At 44.7% G+C, this 12,551-nt stretch overlaps 1 protein-coding gene across 1 annotated transcript in view; it reads left to right on the plus strand.

Annotated features, from left to right (window-relative positions):
- Positions 1-9,195: 9,195 nt before the first annotated feature.
- Positions 9,196-12,551, plus strand: part of SLC12A8 (solute carrier family 12 member 8) — a 142,517-nt gene continuing 139,161 nt past the window's right edge. Inside the window, exon 1 of the mRNA XM_007447604.1 lies at positions 9,196-9,260. Within this exon, the coding sequence (XP_007447666.1) occupies positions 9,210-9,260 (51 nt within the window). The 5' untranslated portion in view covers positions 9,196-9,209. The remainder of the gene's footprint in view (positions 9,261-12,551) is intronic.

The following is a 12,551-nucleotide window of genomic DNA, read 5'->3' on the forward strand; positions in this document are numbered from 1 at the left end:
ATTTATACAGATGAACTCTTAAAGTTGTAACGTTCTTAATTTTTCCTAGCTTATCCCATTGTTAATAAGATTCTGAAACTATGATGCCTGTGTCAAGGTGGTGAAGGGGCCCAAAGAATGTATTATCTGTGATAGTAATTGTGTTTTCTATTGATTTGAATCCTTACTTGTGGGGGCATGGTATTCAGCATGGATCACCTACTTAGTAACAGGCTTTGTGCTAGATGCAAATAATAGGTGGTTGAGGCTACTAGTGTCTTTATTTGAGCATCTGAAAGGTATCAGTTGCAGGATGGTATCAATTGCAGGATGCAGGACTGTACTTTAGGTTATTAAAGCAAATACTCAGTGTTAAGATGTGTTGGGCGTTGTGCTGAGTAATTTATATGTCATTCCTCAACAAATGGGTAAGTAGTAGTGTTTCTTATTTTAACTAGAATAGTTTTCTAGGCAATTTTAATAAATTGGTTCCAGAAGATAGAAAATGTATACAAGTACAGTGGAAACAGAGAATATCATTAAAAATTATCCCCTAATTAAAATATCAAACTTATGAATAGGATTCAAACCTGGGCTGTGGAAATGAGATAGTAGGCTTCGTTCAGAAGGAACTGACCTATTACAGAAATGGAAGATTAATACTTTGTAGGGATTCACAAACCTGAGGGTAAAGATGCGTGAGAGAATCACTTACCCCTCGTTGGGGTTTGGAAATGGATGCTGGAGAATTCTTTCCTAGAAGTAGGAGAACCAATGCTTTTAGTCATTTCTAGCACAGTCTTCATGAAACTGTATTAATATTATTTTAAAATAGATTGAAATCATGCACTACTAGTCAGTACTGCCAGATATGATTACGATACTCTTCGTGTCAAATAACTTCCACTAGCTTCTAATTATCCGGTATTCTCTTTTCCTTAGCCATTTCCTTCAAGGTGTTTAGGCCACTGTAAAATTTATCTTTAAACCTCCAATATGGTAGTTTTCCTTTGTTTCTTTGTGGGAACTCGAGCACTATCGTGTAACTTTTGTCAGTGGCAATATGAGGATTAAGACTGATTGCTAGAGCACAAAATTAAATGTTAGAAAGAGGGCACAACTGAGTAAATGAGTTCAGAACAACTTGGGGCTCCACAGGAGGCCTTGGCTGAGAGCAGTTGTCCCGCACAGTTTGTGGAGTTGGCCCTCCGGATCTGGGAGCGGATGATGGCACTCGAAGGCAGCATAACCAGTGCTGCATGGGACAGCTTTAAATAAGCTGTGTGTGATTTTGCTGAGGATGATTGTGAGACAGCAGGCGTATAGTTTGGTAATATTCTGCATGGGCAGATAAGGAGCAGTGAAATAAGCAAGGAACTTAGACCTTCAAGTTCTGCCTCTACCTTGACCTATCTGTGTAACATTGTACATACAGGTCACTTATCTTTCCTGAGTCTCAGTGTTTTCTTCATCTGTAAGATTGGCATAATAAAAATCCCTATGCGAGTTGCTGTGACTATCAGATCATTTGAGATAACTTGTAAACTTACAAAAGCACAAACAAATATTCCCTAGTTTAGATTTTAGAAGTAGCACAAAGGCAAAATAGAGCAGAATTGGACAAATTTTGGAAGCTTCATTTCATGTAAAGCAGCACATGAGTAAATTCCTGACTTGCTGACAATATCTTTCAAAAGATTAGAGAAGATATGATAGGATCTGTCTGGATTTAATTGACCAGCAAAGAATAACTAGTTAGGTGGAAATGACATAAATTTTGTAAATTTATGATTCCATTATCTGAGACCCTGGGAGGGATGGAGAACGGCATACGTTGCTGTGAATGAGAAACAAAATCAGTAGACTTGCAGAGGAAGAAAAAATCATCTTACAAAAGCAAGAATATATTGAACTTTTGAATCCCAAGCTATTGGTTCATCGTGAGCAGGGACCTGGCTGCCCATGAGGCCAAAGCAGAGTCATGGCCAATAAGGTTGGAGCACTGTAGCCAGCCTCACCAGGCGGGAGGGAGGGACGCGTGTCTGTGTGAATGCGATGGGCCTGCTCACTCACCTTTTCATCTTACATTTATTTTTCTTTCACCATTTCTGTTTGTTCTCTGCTATCTCCTTTGTTTTCTTCCTCCTGAATGGCTGTATGGCATGTGCCGTAACAGGTATACATCAACCGGAAACAACTGACTGATGGTATGTGGTGCCTGGCCTTTCATACAAGTTAGATTTATCATAAATGTTTTTTAGTATTAATATTTCAGGAGAATTCAAAACTGTTTATCAGGAAAAGACTGTGGGACTCCTGGATTAGTTTGTAGGCTCCTTGAGGGCATTTTGTTCACAATATAGAACCATGCCTCACACATAAGCAGATATGAATGAATGAATGAACAATGTTATGGGGTAAAAGAGGCATTAGCAGTGATGATATTAGAAATGGTGGTGGAGATTTGATGCCATTAAGATGATGCTATGATTAGGGAGCCTGGAAATGATGGATTTCTGCACTCAACCACAAATTTCTAACAAAATCCCCAAAGGAGATGCATGCAAGGATCAATGGCTAGTAGGAAACAAGGTATCTTCTCATGTGCTAGACCTGTTTCCCGTACCCTCATGTAGAAATGTGCCAGAGTATGTGGCCAGGACTACAGGCCCCAGAGCCATTTCCTTCCCCTTGTCACCTTACAGCGCTCTGGCTGCAGAGAAATGAGAACATCTCAATACATGAGAAGAGTAAGAAACAGGACAGCCAGGATTTCATCAATGAGCAAGTGGGTCCCAGCCCTTTCCTCACCCCAACTGCATAGGAACAAAGAACCAGGTCCACATGTGTGACCTGTTAATGGAAAATGACCTCATTCACTGCTGGTTGTGGCCCAATAAATGTTCTATGATCTAATCAATCAGATTGGCAAGTCATGGAGGCAGGACTTGTTAATATTTCTCAAATCCTTTTGAACCCCCCCCCCACCTCCCTTTGTCACTACCACAGCCCAAGCTACCCTCAAGTCTTGCCCAGGCTCCTTCAAGTTTCTGCACAACCAGTCTAGATGGCCTCCAGTACTTTCTCCAGATTAACGCCATGCACAAAACCTTCAGAAGTGTCTCAGTTGCTACTTGGGTAAATACTAAGCTCTTACCTTAGCCCTCATGGTTTTCTGCAGCCATTAGCCCACGCCTCACCCGCAGTGAGCCTCTCATCCTCTGCTTTCACTACTGAACTGCTTTCAGCCTCTCATACTTGGTTATGACCCTTTCTGCCACTGACACAGTTTTCTCTATTAACCTCCCCACCCCAATTTCAGCTGGAGCATCACTTTCTCAGAAAAGCTTATCCTGGTCTCCCTGATCAGGTCATAACCACCCTCCCCCTTGTGCCACCCTGAGTCTTGGACCACGCTGTACAGTTCTTTCCTAGCATGGTTGGCTGTTTGTAATGATCTGCTTATTAGTGTGGGAATTTGACTTGATTTCCTGCCTGTCCAGAGCCATCTTGCTCCCCATTGTATATCAGCACTGGGCACAGTTTGGTGATCAACAGATGTCTGGAGAATATAGTTAAAAGAGGGCATCCAAGCCCTATGAGTTACACCTAAGGGTGCCAAGAGTGCTTGCAGGTGGTGTCGAAGGACTGCCAGGGAGTTTGAGGCTCTGTGGAGAGCAGCTGTGGGACCAGAACACTGGTCATGTGACTATCACAATGGGAGGAAAGAAAGTGGATTTTGAACACAACAGACAGCTGAGTTGGATTTCAATCCCCAGCAAATTCTAGAGTGTTCGTAACAACTCTGCCAGGTAGGCCTGAAAGGTTTTATCATTAACTCTGTGTTACAAATGAGGACACTGAGGCTGAGACGTATTAAACACCTTGGACAAGGTCACATAGTGGAAGAGAAGATCCGGGACTCAAATTCAGACCTAAGTTTTCTCATCCAGACTCTTGAAGGTCTGTGATTGGGTCTTACGTATATGATATTCAAACAAAGGCTGAATGGTAATTGCACTGTTGTCACAGTTCAGTAAGGCTGCCACTGTCATCCATAAAATAAACTGTACCCTGTTCATTAGGCTTCTCTCTGCAACCCATATTTTCTCATGGTCCCACCAGGTCCTGGCTCATGCCAGATGCCAGGTGGCTGATAGAGGGAGAATGCCTTTCTCTTGTCTGAGGGCAAACCCCCAGAGTCAACAAATAGCTTAGATCCTGGAGGAGAAACCTGCTCAACAGGAGCTGGGGACACCAGCAGCGGACATTGTCGGCCCCTCCCTCCCCACTCAGCCCAACCAGGGAAGCCAGAGCAAGGCTTGTCTTCCAGGTCCCCACCTCTCTGGGAATGGAGAGCTCTCAGGCTGTGTGAGGGGCTGGTACCTCCATCAGGTTTGCATCTCCTGACTCACCCCCTTCCACCTCCCAGTAACACCTGCCAGCCCTTCTGACTGACTTCCTTTTTGCATCTGGGGTTCTTGGAAAAGCATTTTAAAGTCCAGGAAGAAGGAAAATCTTTTTCTGCCTCATCTCTTCACCTGGATTAGAGAAGTTGTACTGTGTACAGGAGAGAGGCTGGTATTGGAACTAAACCTGGTTTAGGTTCAAATCCTGATTCTCTCCTCAGAGCCAGCAAACTTTTCTGAGTGTGTGCAGAATATCTGTGATTTTTTTAGAATTCAGGCATGCCCCAGGGAGGTGCATCATAATGACCAACTAAAAAGAAAAAAATATATGTATTTTATATTACCTGTGTTCTCCGAGTGATATATTTCATGCTTTCTCCTTGTCCTTGAAGACTGTAACTGGAGTAAGACACCAGTGTGGACAGGATGTATGCTCTCTCTCAGGTATCTTAAAGAAGGGGAAGAAAAGGAACAAAAAAAAAGATTGAGCTAGAAATTCCATAGTCTTCAACCTTGGCTGTACCTTAGAATCACCTGAGGAGTTTAAAGAAAATACTGATGCCCAGGCCCCACCCCAGACTCGGGTATTTTCTTAAACTACATCAGGTGATTGTAAAGTATAGCCTAGGAGAGGACCACCAGACTAGCTGACCCACTCTTTGTGGCCCTTCTGACTCTGGTTCTACAGCATAGGCGGTGAGATATGTTTTTGTAATTATACATATTTACATTCTGATCTAAAGTTTTCAAACTGTTGTCACATTTCTATTTCTTGGACTTTGTCCACACTCTGATCCCTCCCCAGGGTTCAGACTTTCTGACAAATGAGATCATTTTTCAAGACATGGTCTCTTCTCCAGTTTTCACACAGAAGGCAATTCCCAGCACCAACCACTGGAAAGGAATGCAATGAAGGATCTTCTGTCTGCAGCTGAGCAGGGTAAGACACACAGAACAACAACCTCACTATTGTGGGCTTCAACCCTAGCTGGAGTGGTTCCTGAATAGAAAAAAAGAGGTGAGTTTAAGAACATTATGATTTTTTTTATATAATGGTACTGCAATAACAGTAACTTTGAACGATTTGAAATGACTAAAAATACTATGAAAGGAAACAATATTTTTTACCTTGGTTAGATGCACTATGTATTTGCTATCTGTTGCTGAATAACAGATTGCCCCAAAACTTAGTGGCTTAAAACGACAATAATTTATTATCTTTCATGGTTTCTGTGGTCAGGAATTCAGACAGATACCAGCAAGGGCAGCTTGTCTTTGCTCTGCAGTGTCTGGGACCTCAGCTGGAAGAATCTAAGGTTGGGGACTAGAATCATTTTCTGAAGGCTTGTTTCACTCACATGTCTGGCAGCTGATGCTGGCTACTGGTGGAACATGTGGCTTCCCCATGTGGCCTGGGCTTCCTCACAACATGGTGGCTGAATTCCAAGGGTAAGTGCTCCGAGAGCAAGGAAGCCAGATGGACTCCCCACTGCCTTTATGACCTAACCTAGGAAGTCAAACAGTGTCATTTCTTCCATTTCTCCTATTGGTTGAGGCACTCACAAAGATGCATTTTGGCTCAAGGGGAGGGAACATAGACTCCCATCTCTTTTTGAAGGAATGTCAATGTCGTATTGCAAGAAGAGCATATGGGATGGAATATGTTAGTGCAGTTATCTTTGGAAAATGCAATCTGCCCTACATTGCTTGTCTTACTCATTTTTTTTCGGATTCCAAAAATAACATGTGCTCATTGTAAGAAGAAAAATTCAATAAAAATCCAGAATTTGTACATTAAACTAGATTTCCTCTCCCATTTTACTCACTATCTCAATCCCCCTCCCCACTATTAACAAATTGATGTGTACTTTTCCATACAAACTATATACATATATGCACTTTTTAAAAAAGAACATTATTCTACAACGTGCTGTTTTTACTCATTATTATGTGATGAACAAAGTTTCATGTTAGTACATATAAAAACACCTAATTCTTTCTAGCGCTGGTTGTCATAGTATGGCTGTACCATAACTTATGTAATCAGTCTTCTATTAGTAGACAGGATGTTACCATTTTAAAAAACTATTACAAAGTACTGATGCAGTGAACATCTTTGTACTAGGTCATGTAGGGTAGTATCTTAAAAATGGAATTGTTCTGTTCGAAGGTTATGCAGTGTGCTATTTTTTGATACAGTAAGAGTGGGTTTTTGTTTGTTTACAGTTCGTATCATTTTTACACTTCTACATTAAGCAGGGTACACTTTTTTTCTTTGCAAATGGACAGGCTTCTCTAGCCTTAACGCGAAGCAAAGAAACAAACATTTGTTCTTAGGTGTAGAAGATGCTTGTAAGTTTCAAAGGGAACTTTTCATTTGTTTAGAAAGTGATGAGTGACAGGAAGTAGGTGGTTATGAACAGAGGGGTTGATTTCCTTTTTTAATGTTTTTAGCTCAGGCTGATATGGAATTGAATGTGCATTCTTCAAAGTGCACATTGACACTTTGAAAGAGGCTCATCAGAAGGTGACAGCAAACTGGAAACCAGCGTGAGGCACAAAAACAAAGTGTCATGTGTGACCCCCAAAGTGAATAATAAAGATGGCACTACTATTCTCTGTACAGATGTAATACATGGACACGTAGTGGATTCCAGTAATATGCCCACCTAGCCATGCTTTGTTCACAGGTGGCTAATCTGTAATTTATCCTGGGGTTCTTTCCTCCTACAGAGATGGGTTATTAAAAACTTCTTTGCTGGGAATGAAGTTTTGACACATGCCACAACATGGATGAACTTTGAGGACATGATGCTAAGTGAAATAAGCCAGACTTAAAAAGGACAAATACTGTCTGATTTCACTTATGTGAAATAGGCTTGAAGAAGAAAATTTATAGAGACAGAAAATAGATTAGAGGTTACCACTGTCTGGGAGTAGAGGGGTGCAGGGACTTATTGCTTAGGGGTACAGAGTCTCAGTTTGGGGTGATGAAAAAGTTTTGGAAATAGCAGTTATGGCTGCACCAAATGGTGAATATAAATAACGCTACTGAATTGTACACTTAAAAATGGTTTAAATGGCACATTTTATGTTATATATATTTCCACACCAAAAACCCCACAGAAAACAAAAAACCCTTTGCTGGAGCAGGAGAGGTTGGGGCTCTGTCACTGTTCCCATGGCTTTGCCTTCCCTTTTGTTTTTAAAAGAACAACCTCTATTTTTAGGGATTTTCACACAAAGGCTCATGTGGGCGTGGGAAGTACTCCCAGCTGCCCTTCTGTTTCTCAGAAGCCCAGATGGAGGCCTAGCAAGTTATTTCAGGCTTAGGAAATATGCCAGATTGGAAATAGCGATCATTTAATCTCTCTGTATGTTAATTTCTTTTTTTCCCTGCAAGCCGGGGACCCTGGAAACCTTACTTCATTCCCCCCCCCGCCACTGAAGTAGAAGCTCCAGAAACTGTGAGAGACAATTAATAAAAAGTCATGTCTATGTAAAGGAGCATTTTAGATCATGGCCATCGCCATTGCTGGTGCTATGGCTGTTTTTCTGTCATTTTTCTCTCTCGTACCAACACTTGAGGGCACAGATGGAGGGAGTAAGATCTTCTCAAGCCACTTACTGCTTGGAAGCAGGGCCACGTCTGTCCTGTTCGTGGATGCATCACCAGTGCCTAGCATCATGCCTGGCACACAATTCCCAATAGAGCTCTTGGACTAGATGGATGAACTGGGGTCGTGACCACAGCACTAACTCAGACCAAGCTCATCTCGACAAGTAGATGAGTGGTTTGTTAGTGGTTGTGTAAGAAATGGAGAAAGGACATAAGTGTTCTGTTCTTGACCATGAATTAGGCCACAAGGGCTGAAGTCTCAACAGGTAGGATGGGTAGGAAAAGGAGAACAGGGCCAGGATCTGGAGTCGAATTTGAAACACTTCAGCAATAATTTGCAGACAGTACAGCCTCATGACCCAATACTTGGTGCTCAGGGCTCAGAGAATCAGATGGTTAAGAGCGTGGACTTTGGGCGGATGCCGCGCGGCTGGTGGGTAGGCAGTGTGCAGGGTGGTCTCGGGGCGGCTCCTCTCCCCAAGGAGCTCTGTCCTGTAGTCAGGGCGCCGGCTTGGCTCACCTTTGCCCGCCTGCTCAGGTAGACCCCCTCGCCATCCCCTGGCGCGTCTACACACGGCCACTGGCACACGAGCCTCCCGCCGAGCCCAGGGGTTCCTGAGAACTCGGCAAGGGCGGGGCCGAGGTTGGAGGGGGCGTGCGCTGCGCTTATGGGGTTCCCGTAAGTAGGGGTGCCTGAGGGACGCCGGTCCCAGCGCTGACTCAGACGCGAAGGGTCGGTGCTGCGGCTCCGGAGCGGGTCTCGGTAAGTCTTTCACCATCTGCAACTGGTCCTAGTGAGCCGATGGTGCCCTTGCCCTGGACAAAGGGGTTCACAAGGATGGAGAAGAGTGTAAAATTGTCCTCAAGGGCTGAGCAGCTGGGCAGTTGGTTCTGACCCCTGTACCGAAGGAGCTCAGGGAAAAACAGAGAGCTGCAGGCAGCTGTGGCTTTCAAAGAACAGCAACATTTGAGCACAGGGAGGCTCTGAAGAATGAGTGGGATCTATCTGGGTACCAAAGAGGGAAGGAGATGTTTCCAGATGAGGCAGAACAAGGTCCCTCCCTCAGCCAGGCCCTTGTCTGGTATAGAGGAAGGATGGGCCATAAGGATCCAGGGAAGGAGGAGCCAGCCTGACCCAGAATCCTGTTTACCTTCCAGAGGGGTCTCCACACCCAGACTACCAGGACCCCCCTTTCCGGAAAATGGCCCAGATGTCTCAAGTGCAGGAACTCTTCCATGAGGCAGCCCAGCAGGTAGGCCTGGGCGGTGTGGGGGTCATGAGCAAAGGTCACCAGGCAGGAAGCTGAATGGAAGCATTACAGTGCACTATTTTAAAAGTAATGATCTCAGAAGTTTATTTTGGTATGCCAGCTTAATCGAGAAAACGTTACAGCCAATTCCTAACCATCTGTGTGCAAAAAATCTTCTTTGGTATTTGTAGTGCATTTTGAATCCTGGACACTTCTCTTCCCACCCTGCCCCACCCATGGAGGTTTTCCATGAACAGAGTGAGGACTTAGATAATATGAACTCCTGTTAATATTGAATCAAACCAATGTAAGAAGGCAATTCTATTTCTGAAAAACTCATATATGCTGAAGCCAAGTAGATTTCTGGATTCTGTGATATCTGCAGGTTTTGTTTTTTCTTTCTTTATCCTCTCCCTGCTGATCATTAGCTTTAGTAAACATTCAATGCAGGTATGGAATTGAAGTGGCTGCCCCTTAAAAACAAACCAACCAACCATACTTAGGCATTTATTAGGAGGCTACTTGCACCCAGGGTCTTTGCTCTGTAATGATCACTCAACCATGAGGTTTTTACTGTCCTTTGGATTTCTCTCATCTTCATAGAGAGGGGTAGGAGGGTTTTCTGGCATTATAACAGGGAGGAATGAGCCCCCCAGAAGGAGAGAGAATCAACTCATAGCCTCACACAATAGCAAGAGAGCAAGGTCCAACACCTGGGAGGCCTGAGCCAAAGGGCAGAGGCTAGTGAGGCAGATGGGGTTCAGGGTTGGTGGGGAAATCCAAACTGGCTAGTTACCCCCTCTTCATGTACATGGGTACACATGAAAAATGCAGCATGGTGGCTGGCAAGTGGCAAGTGCTCAGCAAAAGGTACCACTCCCCTTCACCCTGGCAGGCCCAGAGCTGTATCCTCCATCCTGTACTGAGCTCCTTACATCCAGCCCCTGGAGTATTCAATCTGCTTAGAAATGAGTGACTAGAGGTCCAGAATGGCTCCTCAGAGATATTTCAGAACTCTTACCCAGAGCTGTTTACTCCTGAATGAAAAGGCCGGTGGCCAAGTTTTGAAAGTGGTCAAGGACCCTTAGAGAACCTTGATGTGTTTACTTTATTTTAAAAATTTATTTCCCTTGACCAGTCTCGCATCATACTGGCAATGCATTTTCTTTGGGTTTGCAAGACTGTACATGAGTGTTTATGCCCCTAAATAATGGGTACTGTGTTAGGCATGAAAAAGGTTACCAGATGGAAAACGTGAGGCCCTTGTCTCCAGGGATTCCAAAAAGAGAGCGCCTGTTTCATCTCTGTGAGAGGAATCTGTTAAGGCTCAGCTGTGATCCTCTTTCTGTTTAAAACCTTCAATGGCTCCCCGTGTCCACCACTCAGAGTTCAAACTCCTTAGGCTAGGCCCTGCACAGTCTGACCCAGCCTGAGTTTCGAGCCTGGTCCCCTGCATCTTACTCCTTTTACCCGACCTTCTAGACAAAGGTCACCATTCCCCAGGCTCTGTGCTTGTGTTTTTTCCCTATGCTGGTCTTTGCTGATACTTCTCGCTCAGCTGATTTGCCACTGGAACCCTCCAAGTACCTAAGGCAGTGTCTGGCAGTCAAGTGGTCAGTGAATGTTAGTGCAAGCTGAATTGCTATGAGTGCCTTAAGAGACAGTTGATTTTTATTTTAAAAACTTTTATTTTGGCCGCACCGTGCGGCATGCAGGATCTTCGTTCCCCGACCAGGGATCGAACCCATGCCCGCTGCAGTGGAAGCGCGGAGTCTTAACCACTGGACAGCCAGGGAAGTCCTGAGAGTTGATTTTTAAAATGATGGATGTAAAGGCCTATGCGTCACCTTCCTCTCCACCTCCCTCTCCCTCAATCTCTGAACATTGAGGGATTAGACAGTGTTCAATGTCATGGCTTTTGCCGTTCATTATCTAGACATCTTTGAAATCTATCCCTTTGTCTCCCTTGCACTGTCTTGTCCAAGGTATTACTTCTTAATTGAATTGTTCATACCTTCCTAACTTCTTTCCTCTCACATCTCTTCTATAGTGATCCCTTTTTAAAGCATAAGTCTGTGCATTTGCCTCCTCTGCTTAAAGCTTTTCAGTGGCTTCTCACTGCCTTTAGAATTCAGTTCTGACTCCTTGCCCTGGCCCCCACGGTCCCCTGTGATCTGCCTGGCTTCCCCTGCTCCCTCTGGCAGCATGCTCTGTCACTGCACTTGCAGTGTGGCATTGAAGTAAGCTGTTTCTTTCCTGTCTTCGTTGAGGCTGTGAACTCCTGAAGTTCAGGGGCATGTCATTCATTTTTGTGTCCTCAGTCCCTGCCCTTAGTGCTCAGCATATGGAAGATGCTCAATCAATGCTGGCTCTACTTAACGGAATTCACCTGGTTAGGGATTGGGGGAGCTGCTATTTGTATTACGTCTTCAAGTATCCGTGGTAAAGTTGGGAAGCACATCCCTGAGGCTGAGAGGGTAGGAAAATGATAATAGCTACCAACTTATTATGGGCTGAACATTTGCTATGCATTGTCTTGTTTAGTCTTCACAACAACATTCTGAAGTAGATATGATTATTTTGGTTGACAGATGAAAAATGGGGGTACTTTGAACCCAGGCATAGTTGTTGCCAAGGTCCGGGTTTTAATCCTTTCTGCTTTATGCCTCCTGCCCCAGTGGCCCGAGCAAAGCCTCTATGGGAACAGATAGCAGGCTGGATGGCTGATATGTTTGAAGTGTCTGGCCCTCTAGAAGTTTCCCATGAGCTTTTTCTCCCTTTACTCCAGGTCTGGGAGGCAGGAATTCTGCTAAGAGCTTTGAGGCCTGAAGAGCACGGGACTAAGAAGGCAGTGCCCAGTGGGAAGACAGGCTGAGGGGGGCGGGCGGTGTTACCCTAAACCCTTCAGTTCAGATCTGCTCTGCTCTTGATCACTGTGACTCGAAAGTAGCTCTCAGGAGATTTGGCAAGAGTGGGGATGCTTGTGAGTTAGGTGGAGGGGTGAATGAATGGATTCCTTTTTTTTTTGCGGTACGTGGGCCCCTCACTGTCGTGGCCTCTCCCGTTGCGGAGCACAGGCTCTGGACGTGCAGGCTCAGCGGCCATGGCTCATGGGCCCAGCCGCTCTGCTGCTGGGCCCGTGGGTTCCGTGGGCATGTGGGAACCCACGTCCCCTGCATTGGCAGGCGGACTCTCAACCAGTGCGCCACCAGGGAAGCCCAATGAATGGATTCTTGGTGTAGGGGTGTGTGTGTGTGTGTGTGTGTGTGTGTGTGTGTGTGTGTGTGTGTGTGT

The sequence above is a fragment of the Lipotes vexillifer genome, unplaced genomic scaffold, assembly GCF_000442215.2.
Source record: "Lipotes vexillifer unplaced genomic scaffold, Lipotes_vexillifer_v1.1 scaffold823, whole genome shotgun sequence".
Lineage (NCBI taxonomy): Eukaryota > Metazoa > Chordata > Mammalia > Artiodactyla > Lipotidae > Lipotes > Lipotes vexillifer.